The 25,099-nt window shown below is 41.9% G+C and overlaps 1 protein-coding gene and 1 non-coding gene across 5 annotated transcripts; both read left to right on the top strand.

Annotated features, from left to right (window-relative positions):
• Positions 1-12,200: 12,200 nt before the first annotated feature.
• GTF3C6 (general transcription factor IIIC subunit 6) lies at positions 12,201-23,584 on the top strand. 4 transcript variants are annotated; one of them, XM_036318407.1, is made up of 8 exons: positions 12,402-12,507; positions 12,928-13,008; positions 14,183-14,246; positions 14,347-14,391; positions 18,175-18,288; positions 19,664-19,691; positions 22,304-22,341; positions 23,241-23,584. In XM_036318407.1, exons 1-8 carry the CDS (start codon positions 12,463-12,465, stop codon positions 23,537-23,539), a joined length of 714 nt encoding a protein of 237 aa, XP_036174300.1. In that variant the 5' UTR covers positions 12,402-12,462; the 3' UTR covers positions 23,540-23,584. The 4 variants fall into 4 exon arrangements, with proteins under 4 accessions (XP_036174298.1, XP_036174300.1, XP_036174301.1 ...); XM_036318406.1 differs by lacking the exon at positions 12,402-12,507 and adding an exon at positions 12,716-12,819; XM_036318405.1 differs by lacking the exons at positions 19,664-19,691; positions 22,304-22,341 and having other exon boundaries at positions 12,201-12,560.
• LOC118660878 lies at positions 20,545-20,702 on the top strand. Its single transcript, XR_004969071.1, has one exon. It is a non-coding gene; the product is annotated as a U1 spliceosomal RNA (small nuclear RNA).
• Positions 23,585-25,099: the final 1,515 nt, after the last annotated feature.

Genomic DNA, 25,099 nt, shown 5'->3' with positions numbered 1-25,099 from the left:
CTAAAACATTAACTCAAGGCATTTACCCAAGGTAAGAAAAAAATACACATATGCAAACTAAAATACAAAGTAGAATATGAACAATAGGATTTAAAATTGCTTACAGAAAGTCATATAAAAAGTGGAGGGAGGGCTTGGAAAATATTAAGTACAGTACTCAGTAAATGTGGCTTTGATTAATGAATGTAAGATTAGAGTACCATAGTAAGACAAGTTTCTTGGTGTAGCAGAAGCAATGCAATGGGCATCGACTGAGAACTAGCAAAGGTCAGCCTGGTGGAGCAAATGACATAGAAAAGACCCAGTGGCAAAAAAAAAAAAAAAAAAAGGCAGGATGTAGAGTTTCAACAGATTGGCTTGGTTTAGAACAAAAGGGTTAGTTGGTGGGTGCAAAGGAAGAGTGTGAGGTTTGATAAAGTATGGTACATTCTGATACAAGTCAAACTGTCACAACAAATTAAAACATTTGAAACACCCTAAGTATAACAGTTTTGTTTTTAGGACTTTGACTTCTTTTCTTGTAATGAATTGGTAATAAAACATTAATTCTACAAGACCAAGCTATTTAAGTCATATTTTGTACATAGAGTAAAGGAAAATGCCATCAAGATGATAAAGCAAAATATAATGGTATAGGCAATGTCAGGGATGGGTTGTGGGCTCAATCCCCAGTAGGGGGTGTGCAGGAGGCAGCCAATCAATGATTCTATCTCATCATTGATGTTTCTACCTCTCTCTCCCTCTCTCTTCTGAAATTAATTAAAAAAAATATTTTAAAAAAGGTAGTAGTACTTTTTCAGAGTGACTGCCTACATAAGGAAGCCAACAGATAAAATAAAGCAAAAGGACAAAACACCAAACCCCAAGTATGAACCTGAGCATCAGACCTGAAGTTGTTCAGTTGTATAAGGTGAAAGGTGATAGCATTGAAATATATTTCATTAATAAGTAATTTTTAAAAAAGTAATTCTTTGCAAGATGAAAAATTTCTGGAAATTGGTTTCACAACATTGTGAATATACTTAACCACTGAGCTGTATACTTTAAAATGGTTAAGATGGTAACGTTTTTTAAAAATTAAAAAATAAGTGACCATAATTTTTTTTAAAAAGCTATTGTTTTTATTAATTTAAACTTTTGCCCCATCTACTTTGGAGCTTTATCCGCTTTTTATATTGCAGGAACACAGATCCACTCAGGTCACCTCAGTTAATGGGAAGTCTATTTTAAGGAAACACGTGACAATAAAAGAGATAAGAATATCATAGGAACCTAAGAATAGCAATATGATTGGGCTTCTGTTGAGAACTAAAATGAACATGGAACTGGACAAAGTCCATGCACACCTAAAGACTGGGCTAACTTGTCACTCTTGGCTGCTGCTGGAATGCAGTACTCCCCAACCACAGGCTGTCGCCGTTCCTCTGTCTCTGTGACTACCGGCCAACCACTTCGTTTAGTTATAGTTCCTGCTTATTCATAGTCTCTCTATAACCAACTTTTAGCTTCTTTCCTCACAATCAATAGACTGATTCACTCTGTCTCTTAAAATTCCTGAAAGGAAAAATAAATAAATAAATCTAACTGGCATAGTTCAATTTTCTTTTCCCCCCAAATTTAAAAAATATATATGTTTTTATTGATTTTCAGAGAAAGATGAAGGGAGAGAAACATTGATTGGTTGCCTCCTACACATCCCCTACTGGGGATAGAGCCTGAAACTTAGGTATGTGGCCTAACGGGGAATGGAAACAGTGACCTCTTTGGTGCATGGGTTGGCATTCAACCACTGAGCCACACTGGCTTAGCTCAGTTTTCAACTTAATTGTGAGTCAGAATCACCTGGAGAGTGTGTTAAAGCATAAGTTGTTGGGCCCCATTCCCAGCATTTCTGATTTAGTAGTCTGGGCCAGGGCCTGAGAATTGGCATTGTAACAGAATCCCAGGCAATGCTGACTACACAGACCACAGCCTGCTTAGCACTCTCATCTGTTTGGACAGAGCAGCTGGGGCTCTACCTCATGTCGCCAATAGCATACTTCTAAACTAACTCTCAGGCTCATAATTGGGAGATTTTTAATAAAACTTCTTTCTCTTTTAGGCCTCCTCATTTATATAGTCACCCGAGTCCTATCCCTTTTTCTTTTTTTTAAAAGTCATTTAAAAAAAATTTTTCAATTACAGTTGACATACAATATTATATTAGTTCCAGGTGATTAGACCTTATATAACTTACTAAGTGATCATCCTGATAAATCTCGTATTCATCTGACACCATGCATAGTTATTACAATATTACTGACTAGATTTTCTAAACTGTACTTAACATCTCCTTGACTATTCTGTTACTACCAATTTGTACTTCTTAATTCCTTCACCTTTTTACCCATCCCTCCAACTCCCTTCCATCTGGCAACCATCAAAATGTTCTCTGTATCTATGAGTCTGTTTCTGTTCTGCTTGTTCATTTATTTTGTTTTTTAGATTCAGTCATTAATAGATAAGTATTTCTTGCCATTAAAAAACATGTTTTTTTAAATTTTTAATTTTTTATATTTTTATTGATTTCAGAGAGGAAGGGAGAGGGAGATAAAGATAGAAACATCAATGATGAGAGAGAATCATTGATCGGCTGCCTCCTGCACACCCCCCACTGGGGATGTGCCCACAACCAGGAATTGAACCGTGACCTCCTGGTTCATTGGTCGATGCTCAACCACTGAGCCATGCCAGCCAGGCCTATTACCATTTTATTGTTCATATTTTTTTTAAAATATATTTTATTGATTTTTTACTGCGAGGAAGGGAGAGGGATAGAAAGTTAGAAACATCAATGAGAGAGGAACATCGATCAGCTGCCTCCTGCACCCCCCCCCCCCCACTGGGTATATGCCTGCAACCAAGGTACATGCCCTTGACTGGAATCGAACCTGGGACCTTTCAGTCCGCAGGCCGACGCTCTATCCACTGAGCCAAACCGGTCAGGGCTATTGTTCATATTTTTGACAATTTATTTTTCTTCTTCTTAGAGAAGACCCTTTAATACTTCTTGTAATACTGGTTTGGTGATAATGAACTCCTTTAGCTGTGTCTTGTCTGGGAAGTTCTTTATTCTTTGATTCTAAATGACAGTTTTGCTGGGTAGAATAATCTTAGCTGTAGGTCTTTGTTTTTCATCACTTTGAATATTTTATGCCAGTTCCTTCTGGCCTGCAAAGTTCCTGTTGAGAACTAAGCTGACAGCTTTCTGGGAGTCATCTAGGCTCGCTCTTGTAGTAATTTCGATTTTGCTCTTATCTGCTCCTCTTCTCTCTTCTCCTCATGCTACTCCATTTAATTAGAAGTCAATTCTATCACGTTATCATAAAGGCTAATGAACCCTAACTATAAATCATTGAATACTTCTCTAACTATAAATGTTGTCATGATGTTCCAAGCTGTCATTTACTTTTGACCTATACCAGTATTTCTCAAACTTTTTTATGGAAGTAGCTCTAACCCAGTGGTTCCCAACGTGGGGCACATGCCCCACAGGAGGGCAATTTGATTTTTAAGGGGGGCAATTCGAGAATGAGTTATTAACAGATTTTTTTTGCATTTTTTATGGTTCTAGGGGTCTCATATACAGTATATAAATATATATTGTGACATATTTATTTATTTCAGTTCTCTGTTATGTTTTGAAACTTTATTTGCTATTTTTTCATATCACTTTATATTATTTTTTAAAAACAATTTCTTAGTGATTTCTTCCTCAGTACTTCAGTTGCCCTTTTGTTCTTTTATTTTTCTCTTTCATGGGTGCCATGTTCTTTGGAAGCTTGTTTAGACCAAGTTAATGGCCTTTTAGGATTCCCCCGAGTGAATAGGAGCTCACATTTTTAATAATAAGAATTATATGACACAGGGGCGGGGGCATCAGGATTTTAGAGATGCTTAGGTGGGGCATGGCCAAAAACAGGTTGGGAAACACTGGGTTAGAGTGTAGTTTACTATTCTGCACAGCATCGAGCTTTAAATTAGGACTTACTAAAAACTAGCTGCTGGGCGTTCAGTGTGCAAACATGTTTTGTTTAACCACCAGATTTTGGAATGCTGTGCCAGTATTAAATTGCTTTCTTTTGGATTCAAAGTCCTCCAAAAATGATCATTTCAATCGTCTTTGCAATACCAAGTTACTGTCTAACAAACTGAAATAACTTTAGTTAGTAAGTTCTCAATATTGAATTGAATCTGATTGTTGTCAAATAGTTTACTGCTATAGTCATCTAGCACAATGGTTCTGAAAACATGTTCCACGGACCAGAAGCATCAGCGGCACCTGGGAACCTGTTAGTTAGAAAGGCAGATCGTCTGTGCTGTTCTGTACCAGACCTGGCGAGTCAGAAACTCTGGCTTTGGGGCTGAGCAATCTGCCCTCCAGGTGATTCTGATGCAGCTGAAGTCTGAGAGCCACTGGTCCAACATTTCGTTTTCAGATTTAAAACAGAGTAAGAAAGGGATTTTTGCCCTGGCTGGTTTGGCTCAGTGGATAGAGCATTGGACTGCGGACTGGAAGGTCTCAGGTTTGATTCCGGTCAAGGGCTCATGCTGGGGTTGCGGGCTCGACCCGCAGCAGGGGGCGTGCAGGAGGCAGCTGAACAATGATACTCTCTCATCATTTCTACCTCTCTCTCCCTTCGTTCCTGAAATCAATAAAAAAAGGGGGGGAGGGATTAAAAAATACCTTAATGAATATAAACTGTTACTTAAAGAAAAATATTCATGCCCTGGCTCGTGTGGCTCAGTTGGTTGGAGTGTCATCCAGTACAAAATTCAGTTCCTCATCAGAGCACATACCCAGGTTGCAGATTCGATCCCAGTTTAGGTGCATGTAGGAGGCAGCCAATGGATGTTTCTCTCTCACACTGATGTTTCTCTCTCTCCCTCTCTCTAAAATCAATCAATAAATAAATAGCCCTGGTCAGTGTGGCTCGGTTGGTTGACATACCGTCCACCAAAAGGTTCCTTGGTTGGATTCCCTGTCAGTGCACGTACCAGAGTTTTGGGCTCAATCCCTGGTAGGAGGCATGCAGGAATAAGCTGAAGGATGTTCTGCTTTCACATCGCTCTCTCTTTCTCCCTCTTCTCTCCCTTCCTCTCTCTCTCTCTAAAAATCAATAAAAAAACATTAAAAATAGGTTATTTTACTAGAATTCTGCTACTAAATATATTTTTCATGAGGTTCTTCTTAATTTAGGAAATGTGCTCTAAAGGAAGAGCAGATTAAACAATTTTTAATTCATTTGTCTCCTCCTAGTGGCAGGTTTTTAAGTATTGAATATAACACTCCATTTATATTTCTCAGAAATTATATTTCTGAATTTTTTCATGAGATCTCTCCTATTAACTACAATTAAAATCAATTGCCGCCCCGGTCGGTGTCGCCTAGTTGATTGAGCGTCATCCCATGCACCAAGGTTACTGGCTCTATTCCTGGTCAGGGCACATGCCTAGATTGCAGGCTGGATCCCAATCCCCAACGAATGTTTCTTTCTATCTCTCCTTTCCTTTCCCTGCCTCAAATCAATAAAAACATATATTTTAAAAACTCAATTGCTCTCTCCACTAAATTGAATATATTTTTCTCTATTAGATCCAACTGTGGCTGTACAAAACCTGCCATTTGTCTCTTACATGATTCTTTTAATTTACTGATTTTAGAGTAAGAGAAAGAGGAGAGAGAGGTAGGGAGAGAAAGAAGAGGGAGGAAGGGAGAGAGACGAACCTCGATTTGTTATTCCATTTATTTATGCATTCATTGGTTGCTTCTTTTATGTGCCCTGACTGGGATCAAACCCACAATATATATTTTATTGATTTCAGAGAGGAAGGGAGAGAGAGCCAGAGAAAGAGAGAGAGAGAAACATCCATGAGAGAGAATCATTGATCAGCTGCCTCTTGATGCCCCCTACTGGGGATCAAGCCGGAAACCCAGGCATGTACCCTGACTGGGAATTGAACCATGACCCCCTGGTTCATAGGTCCAGGCTCAACCACTGAGCCACAGAAGCTGGGCCAAACCTACAATCTTGGCATATTGGCATGAATCTCTAACCAACGGAGCTACCTGGCCAGGGCAAATCTCGTATTGAGTACTTTGAGCCCTTGGGCTCCCAAGGTGAACCTAGGGGTGAATAAATTCCTTTAACTCTTAAAACCAACAAGAGAAGGTTTGATTTTTTTCCTGAAAGATTTTATTGATATGGCATGATACTTTATGGAGATACTAATGCCCTACATTTTCCCCTTTATTTCTTCCAAGCAGGTAGCCAGCCCATTTGTATTCCTCTGTCTGGGATGTCTATAGAATGGAAAGCTGAAGCTACTGGAAGATCATGTCTTTTCCTATCTATTGTTAGTTTTAGCTCATTGAGGAAATTATGCTTGATGTTTGAGAGGGAAAAAGAGATGGGTGTCTTTATTTAAAACAGAAGGGAAAAAATGGAGATATCCGTAGGTTGTGAAGGAGTGTAAATTGGTTTGCCCTCAGTCTCCTGGCAGCCCCCGGAGAGGTGCCAGGATCTATGGTCTGCTTAGAAAGGCTAGACATCAAGGTTCCCAAACATAGGAACCCCATGCTCTGTGGAAACGAGTCCCTGCACTTCAAGAATGTGTAGCTTTAACCATGGGAATCTCAGCAGTAACCAATGTGGGCTGAAGATTGGAGAGGTCTCTCCAAATACTGTGTATGATTTGGGGGTATTACTCAGAGGAAATTGAGAAATTAAATTTTCCTGCCATCAATCAAGTTTAATTCCATTTAAAGAAAATAAACATGGTTTTTCTTATATACCCAAGTTTGTGGTTGCAATTCACTTACTAGGAACTACAACAAAGAACAAAGTGAAAAGAGATGTGGAATACAGCTGTTACCAGAATGAAGGGTCCATTTGCCTGTGTGCATCAAAGCCCAATAAGACACGAAAAAAGAGTTTGTAGCCAAGAAAGTAAGGATTTATTAAGGAGATGGCGCCATGCCCGAGTCACAGGTAGCTCATCCTCAAAGACCTGGCTCCCTGATGGCTTCCAAGGGATGGGTTATATAGGGGGCAAATAATTAATCATGGTGACTAATAGAGTTAGTCATCGTGGTCTCTGTGATTGGTTGGTGCTAGGATAGTGGGTAATTGATCAGTGTATCTAGTCTTCATATCAGCCATGGAGTTGTTCTGTCCAATTTTGCTAAGATTTGTTCTGTGGGATCATTCTGCTTTCCTGGGTCTGGAGCTACAATACAACTGAGGCCAAGATATTATGTTTAGCTTGACTGAAAACTGTCTCAATAGTCACTGATTATCAGAGAGATGCAAATTAAAACAACAATGAGGTATCACCTCACACCTGTCAGAATAGCTACCATCGACAAATCAACAAATGACACGTGCTGGCGAGGATGTGGAGAAAAGGAACCCTAGTACACTGCTGGCAGGAATGCAGACTGGTGCAGCCACAATGGAAAACAGTATGGAGTTTCCTCAAAAAATTAAATATGGAACTGCTATTTGACCCAGTGATCCCACTTCAAGGAATATATCCTAAGAAAACCGAAGCACCAATCAGAAATAATGATTACACCCCTATGTTCATAGCAGCACAATTTACAATAGCTAAGATCTGGAAACAGCCCAAGTGCCCATCAGTAGACGAGTGGATAAAAAAGCTGTGGTACATTTACCCCATGGAATACTATGAAGCAGTAAAAAAGAAGAATCTCTTACCCTTTGAGACAGCATGGAGGGACCTGGAGAGTATCATGCTAAGTGAAATAAGTCAGAGAAAGACAAGTATCACATGATTGCACTCCTATGTGGAATCTAAGTAACAAAATTAACTGCTGAACGGAGTGGATCCAGAGACATGGAACAGGGTGCAGAATCTCAGAGGGAAGGCAGGGGAGGGCGAGTCGGCAGGAGGTAAACAACCAAAGACCTTGTATGCATATATGGACATAGATAATAGAAGGCCTGGGATAGGGGGACGGGGGAGGGGGCAGGCTGGAGGGGGTCAATGGGGGAAAAAGGGGATATATGTAATATTTTCAACAAAAAAAAATTATTAAAAAAAAAACTGTCTCAATAGTCAATAGATCCAGGACCTTGTTTCTAAGACAACTGGATGATGACCAGAACCTCATTGTCCTGGGGGCTTAATGATTAAGCAAGGGAGAGGGAGGTGGGTAAGTCAAGGTGAGGCTAGTTTGAGTCAAAGGAAAAAAACAAACAAAATAAAATGCCGGGAGCCGGTCCATCCTTGCTGTTTCAAGGGACCTGGCATATATGGCATACTGTTCTTAATATGTTTACTCACCTTCTTGGCACTATGTGTTTTAACCAAGGTCTCTGAGAAAGGTTGTTTCCCCAGTTAGGGATTTTCCCCTGAAGTTAGGGAGGGAATAAAACCTCTTAACTAAGTGCCAGGCGGGTAATTAATCACTTTAACTATGCACAATATTGCTTAAGCTACATAATCTTTACTCCCTGGAATGGAGATAAGAAACGCCCTAACCTTTGGAATAGAGATTGATAGGATTGGAATCGACTGGTATAAATACAGTTGTAACAAGACAACAGAAGACAGAACTCAGAAGACAGGACCAAGAAGACAGAACCTACACAGAATCTAGAGACAGAAGAACTTCGCTGGAGAGAACATGGCAAAAGATCCTAGACTGAACCTGACTACAGAAATTGGCAAAAGAACCTGACTAGAACCTGGCTACAGAACCTGGCTGGAGAACCTGGAGAACCTAGCAAGAGAATATGGACACAGAACCTGGCTGGAGAACCTGGAGAACCTAGCAAGAGAATATGGACACAGAACCTGGCTGGAGATCCTGGGCAGAACCTCTCTGGAGATCCAGACCAGAACTTGGCTGGAGATCCTGGCTGGAGATCCTGGCTAGGCTGCTGATCAACTGAACGCTGTCTCTGTGTCATTCCTTCTTCGCCGACTCCATCTACGCCTTTGGGAACCCCTGGACCTGCTGGGGTTGGACCCCGGCATCTGGCGCCCGAACAGGGACCCCTAGGTAAGCCCCACTCTCGGGATGGATAGGACTCCACCGTAGGAAGAGGGTGGATAGTCTTCGCCGACTCCGTCCACACCTTTGGGAACCCCTGGAACAGGATTCCCCTAGGTAAGCCCCCCCCCCCCATTGAGACGCCTTTGGGGACCCCTGGACCTGCTGGGGTTGGACCCCGGCAGAAGAGTTCCTTTTTCTCCACATCCTCTCCAGCACTTGTCATTTGTTGATTTGTTGATGACAGCCATTTTGACAGGTGTGTGATGGACAAGTATACTCTTAAAGTATAAAATTTACTCTTAAAGTATAAAGTAATTTTTAGTATACAGTATCCACAGAGTTCTGCAGCCATCACCACTAATTCCTGAACATTTTCATCATTCTCAAAAGAACCCCCACATCCAGTAGCAGTCATTCCTCATCCCCGGGCCCTGACAGCCACTAATCTACTTTCTCTCTCTATAGGCTTGCCTGCTTTGGACATCTCTGTAGGGAGCGGCTCTAGGGTTAAGCCTCAGACTAACCTGTGGCAGGGCCACAAACAAATCCCAGCTTGGAGGGTAGAGCCCTCTCAGCATAATTAAGCTTAACCTATAGCCCTCCCTAGTTCCTTCATAGGTAGCTAATGGGCTGTGGGAGGTGCAACAAGTGCTGCCAAAACAAGGTGAAACTCGCAAGAACATTGTAAACATGTTGACATGCTTTAATCTCACTATAAAATAAAGCCTAGGCTTGCTGGCTGGGTCTTTCTGTGACCTCATCCAGGCATGGGAGATGCACTGAGCCCCAGCTGTATTCTCTTGTCTGTCTTCTTTAATCCTTCACCGCCCCTCCTCAGGCTCACCGAACCCTTGGCTGTGCTGGCACAGCACACATCTCATATAAATGGAGTCATTCAACATGTGGGCTTTTGTGAATGGTTTCTTAAAGTAATGTTTTCAAGTTCAACAATGCTGTAGCATGTTATTTTATGTCATTCCTTTTTTATTGCTGAATATGATTCTATTATATAGGCATACCACATTTTTTATTGCTTCTACTTTTAAGCAAAGATAATAAAGATAATTTAGTCTTTTTAAGCTGGCATCTGGACCTTATCTTTTTAAAAAATATATATTTTATTGATTTTTTACAGAGGGGAAGGGAGAGGGATAGAAAGTTAGAAACATCGATGAGAGAGAAACATCGATCAGCTGCCTCCAGCACACTCCTACTGGGGATGTGCCCGAAACCAAGGTACATGCCCTTGACCGGAATCGAACCTGGGACCCTTCAGTCCACAGGCCGATGCTCTATCTACTGAGCCAAACAGATTAGGGCTGGACCTTATCTTTTTTTAAGATTGAGAGTAAACCTATTAAGAACAAACTCTGACTATGTATCATGGAAACTCCTCCCAATCACCAAAAGGTTTCATTTTCGCCCTCTTTCAAAGCCAATGTTGAAGAGTTATTCTGCCCAATAAGTTCCTGTTTTCTGTCTGAGAGTGGTTTCAACCTTTAAGTGAATTTTCAAAGGGCATGAGCTCTAGGCCATGAAGCCAGTACTATAATGTCTTCTTTCCTTCCAAGGGAATGTTTCTGTAGTCTGAGTGCTATGTGAAAATTACTTTACAGATTTTGTATACATGTTTTTGTAAATACCTAGAATATGTATGGAAATCCCATGTACATGAGAGACACAGAGACACTGCCCCCCACCCCCCTCCACACACACACATACAGGACAGATTCAGAGATAGAAAGGGGGATTGAGGTATACAAGGGGGATGAGCTTGGGATGAAGTAAAGTGCCTAGGGGGCTTCAAAGGGGGCAAGATAAGAAGAGCAGATATTTAGTAAATAAAAGCTTCCCTGCCATATAGGTAGGGTCAAAACGGTTACCACTGATAACATATTATGGGTAAGCCCCTAATTCAAGCTCTTCTAGGTAAAGAAGTTTCTCTTGAGGCTGAAGCTAAAATTGCCTTTAGCTCAACAATCTGCATTCCACAGAAACACATCTTTAGGTAGCTCATTCTGCACCCCCACTAGTTCATTGAAATGTGCTCTTAATTTGGCTCAGGATAAATGTAAATTGAGGATTAGTGCTCACATGATATTGTCACATAAGACCGACTATACCTGCGGAGAGTTTTTATAAGAATTTGAGCCAAACTGATGCCATATGCCAGGGAGCGAGATCTCAAATGCTCCAGAGAATACGTTTTGTTAATGCATTTGATTAAGGAGGGAACTAAGAACAGTTACAAGGATGTGGGAGAAGGCAATGCAGGGATTGGATTACAGGATAGTTAAGACTGTGTGCTCTCTTGAGGGTGACTACTGCTTATTTCAGAAGTGTGTTAACCTAGTCAGTGGATCTCAACCTTCTGGCCCTTTAAATACAGTTCCTCATGTTGTGACCCAACCATAAAATTATTTTCGTTGCTACTTCATAACTGTAATGTTGCTACTGTTAAGCATCGTAATGTAAATATCTGATATGCAGGATGGTCTTAGGCGACCCCTGTGAAAGGGTCGTTGGACCGCCAAAGGGGTCTCGACCCACAGGTTGAGAACCGCTGAGTCATAGGGGTGCACAGAAACAAGGGCAGGGCTTGCTAAAAGCGAATACAGGCCTCTACTAAATAAAGTTATATGCCTGGGGTGTGACCAGCCACCTTGACACGCCCCGTTAGTAATTTTCAATCAGATCACCCTATGAAGTTACTTTCTTTTTCCCCTCCAAATATTAAGAATTTATTCCAAAGAAAGGAGGCTTGGCTAACACAGCCTCTGCATGCCCCTGCAGGTGGTGGTTTCCTTGCTTGCACTCCTCCATCCCCTCTCCCTCCCGGCCCTCTCCGCCCACCTGGGGCGGGGCCTACGCGATGGATCCCTGGGTCCCAGGACCCCCAAGCCAGCCAGGACCCGGCTTCTGCTCTCCAGAAAGGAACAAGGAGCCCCGCGGGTTTGTGGCTCAATGGTTGAGCATCCACCTATGAACCAGAAGGTCTGGGTTGGATTCCCCGTCAGGGCACATGCCCAGGTTGCAAGCGATCTCCAGTAGGGGGCATGCCAGAGGCAGCTGATCAATTATGGATGTTTCTCTCTCTCCCTCTCTAAAATCAATAAAAATATAAATAACTAAAAGAAAGAAAAGAACGGGCATGGAACCGGCTTCCACCTGGGCACGGGGTGACCACCTTGCCGCCTGCAAGGAGTGGTTTAGGGGCCTGAGCAGCAGCAGGACCGGAGGGGCGGGCGCTGCCCGGACTCAAGATGGCAGCCGTGGTGGGCGTGGCCATCCACTGGCGGCCGCGGTGGGCGTGGCCATCCACTGGGGGCCGTGGGGAGGAGTGGTATCGGCGGCCGTGGGCGTGGCCATCCCCTGGGGGCCGGGGGAGGGGTGGGATCATGGCCGCCGCGGTGGAGCGGAGTCCCCCGGACGTGGAGGAGGAGGTAGGGGAAGCAGTGAGGGCTACGACGGGGAGCCTGTGCGAGGGGCGGTGGCGGTGAGGGCCGCGCTGGCAGCGGGAGGGGGAGGGAGTGGGTGCGCCGGCAGCTCGGAGCCCCTACGGGCGCCTCGCCCGCTTCTTGCCCCTGGGGTTGCGGGCGGGGGCTGGAGGCCCGGGGGAGGTGTGGAGGGGGCTCGGGGGAGCTGGCCGCAGCCCCGACTGCAGCAGTCTGGTCTGAATGGGGAAGTGGAGGAAGTCGCTTTTGGAAACGGCGCTCGCTTCCTCTCCTCGAAAGCAAGCCCTAGTTTTCACGGAGGTGGGGTCGTTGCCGTGGGGGTGTGGGGGTGCGGGGGCGCGCCTGGTAACTGCCTCTTCCTGCACAGCACCCGCGTGCTAGCATGCTAACTCCTCCTTCTCCCACCAGGAGCAGCTGGTTCTGGTGGAATTGTCAGGAATTATCGATTCAGACTTTCTCTCAAAATGTGAAAATAAATGCAAGATTTTGGTGAGTCTTCTGGAATTGGGGAGTGGTTGTAGATTTTCATAAATTTAGAACAAGAATGAACGGTGAACTGTGGGGACTGATCCATTAATTCCACGTTACAAAGCAGTGAACTCTAAAGGCAATCGTAGAGGTACCGGGGACTGTGGGAGCAGGTGGGAGAAGATGCCTAACTCTGCGTGAGTGTCTGGATGTATGGCTGCAGAGAGTTGAAGATTTGGAGGAAGTGGCATTTTGATACTTAGAAAAGAATGCATGGTTTTAGATAGTGAGGTGGGAGAGAGGGTAATGCGATATGCACACACAGGTGAAATGTGGAGGAGGGAGAGAAGGTACCTACTAAGAAAAGACTTCAAAGACCTCACACTCTGCTGTCTTGAGCTATTGTGTTCTGCGTTACCACCTGTTTTATCACTTTGCTTTAAAATCTTGGAGCAACTGTTGACCATACTTCCCTGCTCTTAGGCTGACTTGAAGAGCATGTTGACCGAAATAGACCTATTTCTTGGGTGGTCTTCAGGCTGGAGCTGCGGGGGTCAGAGCAGTGCTTGCCAGGACACCAGCTCTAGACGCCAGCACAGGCGTGGGGCACCTTTTTTCAGCCAAGTGCCATGTGGATATTTATAACATCATTCAGGGGCCATACAAAATTATCAACCTAAAACTTAGCCTGCTATATTTGGTCAAACATTTCATTAACACACCCTAAGTCTTGGCAAAACCAGACCAAATGATTTTGAGGGCCCACCGTCCGGACTTCCCCACCCCTGCTCTTGGTAGCAGGGTTACGTGTGGAAGGCTTTTTCTTTCATTTTTAAAAATTGAGATATAATTAACATACAACTTTATATTAGTTTCAGGGGTATGACATAATGATTCAGTATTTGTACGTATTGTGAAATAATGATCACCCCCACTAAGTCTAGTTAACATCCGTCATCACACATAGTTATAAATTTTACTTTTTTGTGATGAGAACTTTTAAGATTTATTCTCTTAGCAAGTTTCAAAGATACAATAGAGTTTTATTAACTGTAGTCATTAGGCTGTATGTTACATCCCCAGGATTTATTTATTTCATAATTGGAAGTTTGTATCTTTTAACCACCTTCACCCATTTTACCCAACCTCTGTGGCTTTTTCTAATGATTTTTTATGATCCTGTATTCTGATGTAGGGAATTGACACTGAGAGGCCCATTCTGCAAGTGGACAGCTATGTATTTGCTGGAGAGTATGAAGGTAGGAGGAGGTCAGACAGATGAAACTCCTTTTTAAATATGCTTTTCAGAGAATGTAGCTCTGTTATTTCTTAACAAGTTACCTTTAAATTTTTCCACAGACACTCTTGGGACCTGTGTTATATTTGAAGAAAATGTTGAACATGGTAAGTGATTTGTGGTGACTCTTTTTACTACGAAATACTTAAAACATGTATGTACAGTGAATATTAAAATTAAACATTTTATATTCTCATTGTCTAGCTGTATCAAATTCTACCATTTTGCCAGATAGATAGAAAGCATTCCAGATACTTTTGAAGCCGCTTGTATACCCCTCTCCAAATTTATTCTCTCCCTTCTGTCCTCAGACAGACATTTACCTTAAGTTGCTGTTTCTCTTTCCTATACCTGATTTTTTTTTTTTTAATATTTTATTGATTTTGTTACAGAGAGGAAGGGAGAGGGATAGAGAGTTAGAAACGTCGATGCGAGAGAAACATCCATCAGCTGCCTCCTGCACACCCCGTACTGGGGACGTGCCTGCAACCAAGGTACATGCCCTTGACTAGAATCGAACCTGGGACCCTTGAGTCCGCATGCCGACGCTCTAACCACAGAGCCAAACCAGCCAGGGCTCCTATACCTGATTTTGTATTACATATGTATGTATGCACAAAAAATAACATTTTTTGTATAAATTTTATATAAATTTTTAGACTTTATATAAAGGGTGTCCCAAAATTCATGCAAGAAGGAGTTTTGATAGAAAACACAGGTTTATAATTAAAAATTGTAAATTTTTTATTGATTCATAAAGTTTATAGTATAGGGTTATGTATGGAATAGCACATCGGGTAAATGGCCTCCATGGCTTTGCTGGCATATACGGTCTTCATTGGTCTTCATTGTCTCTGCTCCTGGGCCATAATTGGTACTTGGTAATGCTTATCAAATTGAAAGGATTGAAATCAAAGGGCAACAGATATTAGAATCTGATTCAATAAACCAAGTAAAATTAGGCTTTTATTTTTATTTTTTATTTTATTGTTTTATTGCTTAAAGTATTACAAAGAGTATTACATATGTCTCCTTTTTTTCCCGCCCTTGACAATCCCCTGGCCTCCTCTACCCCCCAGTGTCTTATGTCCATTGTAGGCTTTTATTTATTTATTTATTTAAAAAAAATTTTTTTTTAAATATATTTTATTGATTTTTCACAGAGAGTAAAGGAGAGAGATAGAAAGTTAGAAACATCGATGAGAGAGAAACATCGATCAGCTGCCTCCTGCACATCTCCCACTGGGGATGTGCCCGCAACCCAGGTACATGCCCTTGACCGGAATCGAACCTGGGACCTTTCAGTCCGCAGGCCGACGCTCTATCCACTGAGCCAAACCGGTTTCGGCTGTAGGCTTTTATTTTTTGTTGTTGTTGTTAATGCTCACGCAAAATTCTAATCTTGCGGGAATTTTGGGACACCCTTTAAATTATAGCATATTATGCATATCATTCTATAATCTTTAATTAGAGATATGTTTTGAGACTTATACATACTGATATATATAACTCTGTTTTCCCTGTTTCTTAGTATTCCATTTGTGACTATACCACAATTTATTCTCCAGTTGTTTGCATTATTACCAGTAATCCTATATAATAAAAGGGTAATATGCAAATTGACCCTAACAGCAGAACGACTGGGAATGACTGGTCACTATGACACACACTGACCACCAGGGGGCAGATGCTCAATGCAGGAGCTGCCCCCTGGTGGTCAGTGCATTCCCACAGGAGGAGCTCTGCTCAGCCACAAGCCAGGTTGATGGCTGCCAGCATAGTGGTGGTGGCGGGAGCCTCTCTCGCCTCCTCAGCAGCCCTAAGGATGTCTGACTGCAGCTTAGGCCTGCTCCCCGCTGGCAAGTGGACATTGCCCGAGGGCTCCCGGGCTGCTAGAGGGATGTCTGACTGCCAGCTTAGGCCCAATCCCCCAGGGTGCGGGCCTAAGCCAGCAGGTGGACATCCCCTGAGGGGTCCCAGACTGCGAGAGGGCACAGGCCGGGCTGAGGCACCCCCCTGAGTGCACAAATTTTTGTGCACCAGGCCTCTAGTCCTATATAATAAAGAGCTAATATGCTAATTAGAATGGATGGTGGAACGACTTTCCTGAACGACCAGTGGGTGAGGGTTGGGGCCGCAGGGCTGAGAGGCAGCAGGGGCTGCGAAGGCCTACCCTTGCATGGATTTTGTGCATAGGGCCTCTAGTTAGTAATACTTACTGAATGGCTTCTTTACATATGTCAGGCACTATTCTAAACATTACATGTGTTAACTCATTTAATCCTCACAAGTATATGGGGTAGATCCCATTATTATCTTCATTTTATATTGAAAAAAAACCCTGAAGCACAAGAGATAAATAACATTTGCAAGGTCATATACAAAGAGGCAGAATCAGGATTTGAACCCAGATGGTCTGCTCCAGAGTCTGTGTTCTTAATTATGCTTATTAACTCATTACAAAAATGCTGTCATGAATATTTTTACTCTCCCTGTGCATATATGTAAAAATGTTTTTTTTTTTTTTTTTTTTTTTTTTTTTTTTTAAATATATTTTATTGATTTTTTACAGAGAGGAAGGGAGAGAGATAGAGAGTTAGAAACATCGATGAGAGAGAAACATCGATCAGCTGCCTCCTGCACATCTCCCACTGGGGATGTGCCCGCAACCCAGGTACATGCCCTTGACCGGAATCGAACCCGGGACCTTTCAGTCCGCAGGCCGACGCTCTATCCACTGAGCCAAACCGGTTTCGGCAAAAAATGTTTAAGGTATACACTCTGAATGAGATAGATTGATGACTGTGTTGGGTTCACCAATATGAAATGACTTATTTGGGCTGAAAATTGACAGTTTCATGTAGTTCCACTTACTCTATTGCTTTCTAACACGTCAGTTACACTCCTAGGAGCAGTGTATGAAAGTTTGCAGTGTGTTTCACATCCTTAGCTCAGATCCTCATCCTCCCTCCTGCCTGTGCCCACAGTTTTCTGTAAAGCCGTAACCCCAGACAGTGGGGTTGGCAGCATGACTTCTCATCCTTCTCTCACTATTGGTAATTTTGTATGGTAGAATTTTATTTTATTTATTTATTTTTAGTATTTTTTTTTATTGATTTCAGAGGAAGGGAGATAGAAAGAAACATCAGTGATGAGAGAGAATCATTGATCAGCTGCCTTCTGCATGCCCCCTACTGGGAATCGAGCCCGCAACCCGGGAATGTGCCCTTGGCTGGAATTGAACCCAGGACCCTTCAGTCCGCAGGCCGATGCTCTATCCACTGAGCCAAACCAGCTAGGGCAAGTGTGGTAGAATTTTAGATCTCGTTAACCCAGTGATGGCGAACCTTTTGAGCTCGGCGTGTCAGCATTTTGAAAAACCCTAACGTAACTCTGGTGCCGTGTCACATATAGAAATTTTTTGATATTTGCAACCATAGTAAAACAAAGACTTATATTTTTGATATTTATTTTATATATTTAAATGCCATTTAACAAAGAAAAATCAACCCAAAAAATGAGTTCGCGTATCACCTCTGACATGTGTGTCATAGGTTCGCCATCACTGCGTTAACCTGTAAAGCCAAGTTTCTGGCTTCATTTTCTTACTTCAGGGCTGGAACCTAGTAGGCCCATCACTTTAATTTCACTCATAGTTCTGTGTGGCTGTCCCCTGGAGTTGTTTGTTGTTTTGAGTCCAGTTGTTATGTATTTTATCTGTCATTTCTCTATGCTTGGAGCAGGAGAGAGGAGTTAAATCTTGAACTTATTCCACTATCTAGACAGGAAGTAGTGTAACTCACTAAATTGGAATTATTGAGGCTTAACATGATTATTTTATTTGTACTATTGTATTATAGTATAATAATTGAGTTTATTTTATGTTCTAGTGGATGCAGAAGGCAACAATAAAACAGTGCTAAAATATAAATGCCATACGATGAAGAAGCTCAGCATGACAAGAACTCTTCTGACAGAAAAGAAGGAAGGAGAAGAAAGCATAGGTTAGTTAACCTGGTTTTCTGAAAATTGGTGATTTAATATTGGTTTTGACAGTGACACATTGCTACCAGGACATTTTTTGTACTTTGTAGTAAGGACTATATGTAATGTGTTAAATATATTATTGACGATGCTCCATGAAAAGTATCAAACATAGATTTAAAATTCAGTTGAACTCTAATGTAGCAGAGGGTGCTGGGGACATACAAGAAATCTCTATCCGCTTTGCATTGGAAATAGCTGTGGGGAGTTTGTCAAGAAACTTGACATGATTTCTGATTCCTAGGGAAATCAACAGTCTTCTCTCTCTCTCTCTCTCTCTCTCTCTCTCTCTCTCTCTCTCTCTCTCTCCCTCTCCCTCTCCCTCCCTCCCTCCCCCCCCCCCCCTTTCTTCCTTTCCTTATTTATTTATATTTTTATTGATTTCAGAGAGGAAGGGAGGGAGAGAGAGAGAAATATCAATGATGAGCCCTGACCCATTTGCTCAGTGGATAGAGTGTCGGGGTCCCAGGTTTGATTCTGGTGAAGGGCATGTTCCTTGGTTCCGCACACATCCCCAGTAGGGGCTGTGCAGGAGGCAGCTGATCGATGTTTCTTTCTCATCGATGTTTCTAACTCTCTATCCCTCTCCCTTCCTCTCTGTAAAAAGATCAATAATAATAAAAAAAAATATCAATGATGAGAGAGTATCACCGATCAGCTGTCTCCTACATGCCCTCCACTGGGGGTCGATCCTGTAACCCAGGCATGTGCCCTGACAGGAAATCAAACCATGATCTCCTGGTTCATAGGTTGACACTCAAAAGCCACTAAGTGACACTGGCCAGGCTCTTTTTATTTATTTATTTTTAATTAAAATTCTTTGTAAGTAGAGAAGATATGATGATAGCTGTTCTGGATTCCCAAGGTGTAAGCTCAGAGGATTTACTGGAAACTTTTGGCAGCTGCAGCAATCTTTCCAAAAAAACTTACAGCTGGAAGAAGCTTGCTTTATATGTGAGGGAGGGACTGGAGGACCATAGTTGTTATTCCGGAGTCTAGTTCCTAGTTAGCATTCACTTAGCCTTCTCTAGGTGCTGATTGTCCCAGACTAGACTGTAGACCAGTGCTACTTGCACCCATAGCAGGCACATATTTGTAGAGATGAACAAATAACCACCTGATGGTTTAAAAGCTCATTGCTCAAAGACATATTTGAAACCCTTGTAAATATGACTCTAGTGATGAATATTCATGGCTCGATAAATTTATTATATTTTAAGGAATTAACATTTGAAGGTACACTAATCATGTAGAAATTAATTATACCAACTAACATAACTACAGGATAAATCTTTGTTCTTATCATGTATACCCCTAAACTCTCCCCTTTTTTAGGCACTCTGAAAATAACGGGAAGAAGGAGGTACTTGAAGTTCTGGAATGACCCCGAAAAGGAGATACATATCAGAGAAGCTTAGCTAGCTTTAGATACTCATTCAAGCAGATTATAAAATTTCCTCTCCTGTAGTCTTTAATAATCTGATAGATCTTTGAGAAGATGTTGGTGTTTTGTTTAATCAAATAAATTAGTAACCAAGTATTAGTTACCTATTGCTGCATAAGAAATTACCCAGAACTTAATGACTCAAAACAACAACCAAAAACCCCACCTCTCTTACACAGTCTCTGTGAATCCAGATTTTGGGAGTAGCTTAGCCAGGTGGTTCTGGCTTGGAATTCATGAGGTTGTAGACAGTATGTTGGCTGGGCTGCAGTGCCTGAAGACTTGAGCAAGGCTGGAAGATCTAATTATATAGGATAGCTCACTCACATGGCTGGCCAGTTTGTGCAGGCTGTTAGCATGAGGCCTCAGTTCCTTGCTTCCCCATAGTACTATTTGAATGCCCTCCTGAAATGGCAGCTGGCTTCTCCCAGATCACATGGTCCATGATGTCGTTTATGAATAGCCTTAGAAGTCATTCTGTCATTTCTATAGTATCCTATTCAGTGTGGGAGGGGACTACACAGGGGCTTGAATACCAGGAAGGGAGGATCATTGGGGACCATCTGGTGGCTGCCCACCAAACATGGCAATATGCTGGAGGCAGAACAGAATAGTTAGGAGATGTGGCCCCTACCTTTTAGGAACTTGCATTCTAAAAGTAAGTCACATTGAAACACATGGCTCAGTGTAACAACACCCATTTCATTCACCTTATTTTAAGTATCTGTTAGGTGGCAAGTATCATGTAAAGTAAGACTAAAGAATGGCTTCAATACTTGCCTGGCCGGGGAGATACCATGATTACGAAGGTGGTTTTCACAGGGTGAGGCTTATTTATTGCACTGTGATGTGCTGACCCCTGTGATTTCCTCAAATGTGGGGAATTCTACTGCATAATTTGTGGTAGTCGGGGACTGCGTGCTCTCCTGTGAGGGCGGGGCAGGGGGGAGGAATGACTTCAAGATTTTGAACCTGGGTGAGTGGTAGTATAGTGCTTTTGCAGAAAAAAATATAAAAGCCAGTAGTTGAAACTGAACTAGAGAGAAAAGGACTAATACATTTTTGATGGAGACTTTATAGGCATAACATATGAGAAGACATGGGATCAATAATTAGGAAGTGTCAACAAACAGTTGCAAAAGAGTTAGTTATGGTGAGGAACAGAGCAGATGGAAGTGTGAATAGGGTGGCGAGATAGGTTGGGGTATCTTAATATCTGTCAGAATTTTGAGAATGAGACTAAACAGCTTGGGCTTGCAATAGAAATTAATGAGGCCCCAATAAATTCAATAAAAAGGGGGAAAAGAATGAAGCAGATAACTGCAAAAAAAACCTAGATTTTGTTGCAACACTGGGGGAAAAAAATCTTAACTTAATCTTAAACTTTTTCACAACAACCCAGAATACTGTTACAAGTATCAAAGATTTTTAAGCATTAAATATTAACCATGAAACTATAAAAGAAGAAATTAAAGAGGATCCATTGAAAATATTTGCCTGAAAGGGTAATAAGAATAATAAAAATTACCATTGGAGCAATTGTTTTTAGACTTTAAACTTTCTTTTTTATTGTTTTTTTTTTTTTTAAATATATTTTATTGATTTTCCACAGAGAGGAAGGGAGAGCGATAGAGAGTTAGAAACATCGATGAGAGAGAAACATCGATCAGCTGCCTACTGCACATCCCCCACTGGGGACGTGCCCGCAACCCAAGTACATGTCCTTGACCGGAATCGAACCTGGGACCTTTCAGTCGACAGGCCGATGCTCTATCCACTGAGCCAAACCGGTTTCGGCTCTTTTTTTATTGTTTAAAGTATTACATATGTCTCCTTTTTCCCTGATCGACCCCTCCCCTGCCAAGACTGACCAGCAGACCCTGAGGTATGGATAAATGGATTACTCTGACACATGTTTCTGTGAAAGAGAGGGCTAAAGGACTGCTTGGCTATAGCAACCAAGCAGCCCCATTCGCCTGCCTCCTTAGGCTTTTATTATAACAGCTTGAACTAAAATTAACTATTAGATACTATCAGCAGGGTAAGCATCCTTGAGAAGACACATGCATTTGTAGTGTCCTTTAAGCGGGATGTTTGGAAGTCTAAATATAAAGATTCCAGTGAAACACCCGGGGGCTCAGACTTGTTTGGAAAAGGCAAGGCAGGGTTTGCTGCCTTTGGCAAGGCCTTCCTAGAGGCCCCCAACCTTTTGGAGATTCCTCCTTACAGACTTTCCAACCAAGTCCCATGCTTCCCCACACTCCCTGGTCACTCCCACCCCCCAGGACAAGCCCCCACCACCCCAGTGTCCATGTCCATTGGTTATGCTAATATGCATGCATACATGTCTTTTGGTTTATCTCTTAAACCCCCCCCCCCCCCCCGCCTTCTTTCTGAGGTTGGACGGTCTGTTTGGTGTTCCTTTGTCTCTGGATCTATTTTTGTTCATCAGTTTATGTTGTTCATTATATTCCACAAATGAGTGAGATCATGTGATATTTATCTTTCTCCAACTGGCTTATTTCGCTTAGCATAATGCTCTCCAGGTCCGTCCATGCTGTTGCAAATGGTAAGAGTTCCTTCTTTTTTATAGCAGCATAATATTCCATTGTGTAGATGTACCACAGTTTTTTAATCCACTCATCTGCTGATGGGCACTTAGGCTGTTTCCAAATCTTAGCTATTGTACATTGTGCTGCTATGAACATAGATAGGGTTGTATACTAGTATGCCCTTTCTGATTTCTTGGGATATAGTCCTAGAAGTGGGATTACTGGGTCAAATGAGAGTTCCATTTTTAACTTTTTGAGGAAATTCCATACTATTCTCCAGAGTGGCTGCACCAATCTGGGAGCAATTCTTGATTGTAGGGGTTTATTGAGGGGTTAGGGCATTGACTATGACTATGGAAAGGAACAAACATTTTTCAAGGTTTTTGTTTGTTTGTTTGTTTGTTTGTTTGTTTTTGAGAGGTGTTTTATTTGACAATTGGATGTCCCAACTCAGAATGACATATATGTGTTGATTTGAGATGATAGAGTAGAATCCTCCATGGTCATATGAAAACTAAGTGCGTAAGGAGAAAATGGTAGAGAAGTGACAGTTTTCTTTAAGGTATGAGATGGCAGTGAGAGCTCAAATTATCTCTCAGAATGAGTTGGAAATTGAACTATGGGAAGAAAAGCTTGTAGCAGTAACTGAAGCAGATTACTTTTAGTGATTTTGATGATGCATACCCTATATTATAGGGCCTATAAGCATAACAAGGTCTCCATGTAAGATGGAAATTTTGTGATTATCAGTAGTTATAGGGACCATGATCCTTGGTTTATGTTGGCGTTTCACTTTGACATATATTGATGGGATGAAAATTTAAAGAAAAATATACTTAAGTAACTAAAATTTTTTTTTCATGTTTCTTTCTTGGTTTGTCTTCCCACCTTTAAACACTCCCCATACCCCCATTAGGTGGTGTGGAATGGCTGCAAATCGAGGATAATGATTTCTCCAATAGACCCAACATGATTTGTAACTTTCTACATGAAAATGAAGATGAAGAAGTTGTAGCTCCAGCCCCAGATAAACCGTTGGAGTTGGAAGAGCAAAACATTCAAATGAAGTTTAATTCAAACCTGAGCTATGAACAGGAAAAACCACCGCACTTGGAAGTAGAGGATTCTGGTCCTCTTATTGATACTCCTTCTGAAACAGAAAGTTCTGTGTTTATGGAAACTCAAGATGCTGCCTTAGAAATCACTCCTAGATAAAATGTTTTTAATAATAAATAGAATTTTTTAAATTTTTATATAAAATAATTGACTGCTTAGCTTTTATTTGTTCACTATTTTATTATTTTTATTGGTTGTGCACATTTTCAATCTCAGCTACAACTTGATATACCAGAATCATTAAAGACCAGATATAAATAGAATTTTTTAAAAATATGGTTGTTTAAAAAATATATAGTTAGCCCTGGACGGTGTGGCTGAGTTGGTTGGAGTGTCCTCCTGTACACCAAAAGGTGACCAGGTTTGATTTCTGGTCAGGGCACATACCCAAGTTGTGGGTTCCATCCCTGGACAGGGCGGGTACAGGAGGCAACCAACAGATGTTTCTCACATCTGTGTCTCTCTGTCTGTCTCTCTCTTCCTCCCTCCCTCTCTAAAAAAAATCGATATAAAAAAAAACACATTCTCGGATGAGGATTAAAAAAATACGGTTAAAATGACTATAGGGAACTTTCTCTGATGGTTCTTCATTTATTTAAAAAAAAATATTTTTATTAATTTCAGAGAGGAGGGGAGAGAGAGATAGAAACATCAATGTTGAGAGAGAATCATTGACCAGCTGCCTCCTGCATGCCCCACACTGGAGATCAAGCTCACAACCCAAGCATATGTCCTGACTGGGAATTGAACCATGACCTCCTGGTTCATAGGTGGACGCTCAACCACTGAACCATGCTGGCTGAGCTCTGATGCGTCCTTTAAACTGGAGGTTTTACTAAGGTAGGTGTATAAGTTTTCTCTTGCAATCATCACAAATTACCACAACTTAGTAGATCAAAACAACAAAATGTATTTTCTTATATTTTGTAGGTCTGTCTGACGTGGGTCCCAGCTGGACTAAAATCAAGGTGTTGGTAGGACTTCATTCTTTTTTTAAAAACATATTTTTATTGGTTTCAGAGAGGAAGGGAGAAGGGAAGAGAGATAGAAACATCTATGATGAGAGAATCACTGATCGGCTGCCTCCTGCACGCCCCCACTGGGGATCGAACCTACAACCCGGGCATATGCCCTTGACCAGGATCGAACCTGGGACCCTTCATTCCACAGGTTGACGCTCTATCTACTGAGCCAAACTGGCTAGGGCAGGACTTCGTTCTTTTCTGGAGTGAGAGCTAAGAGGTAAGGGTGGAGGATATTTCCTTGCTCATTCATTTATTGGCAGAATTCAGATCCTTGGAATGAAGGATCAGGGCCCCCTTTTCCTTGCTCTCAGCTAAGTCATTCCCAGCCTTTAGAGGCTGCCTGCATTCTTTGGCTCATGGTCCCCTTCTCTTCAAAGCCAGGAATGGCAGGTCAAGTTTCCTCTCCTGCTTAACATCTGTTCTGCTTCTATTCTTTTGTGTGTGTATTAATCCTCACCCAAGGATATTTTTCCATTGATTTTTTTTTAGAAGAATGGAAGGGAGGAGGAGAGACAGAGAGAAACTTTGATGTGAGAGAGACATTGATTGTTTGCCTCCAGCATGCACTCGGACCAGGGCCAGGGATCTGAGCCTGCAACCGAGGTATGATGTGCCCTTGACCAGAATTGAATCT

This window comes from Myotis myotis, unplaced genomic scaffold (genome assembly GCF_014108235.1).
Source record: "Myotis myotis isolate mMyoMyo1 unplaced genomic scaffold, mMyoMyo1.p scaffold_m19_p_7, whole genome shotgun sequence".
Classification (NCBI taxonomy): Eukaryota; Metazoa; Chordata; class Mammalia; order Chiroptera; family Vespertilionidae; genus Myotis; species Myotis myotis.
The sequence above is the reverse complement of the archived record's forward strand: the minus strand, read 5'-3'. Positions and strand labels throughout refer to the sequence as shown.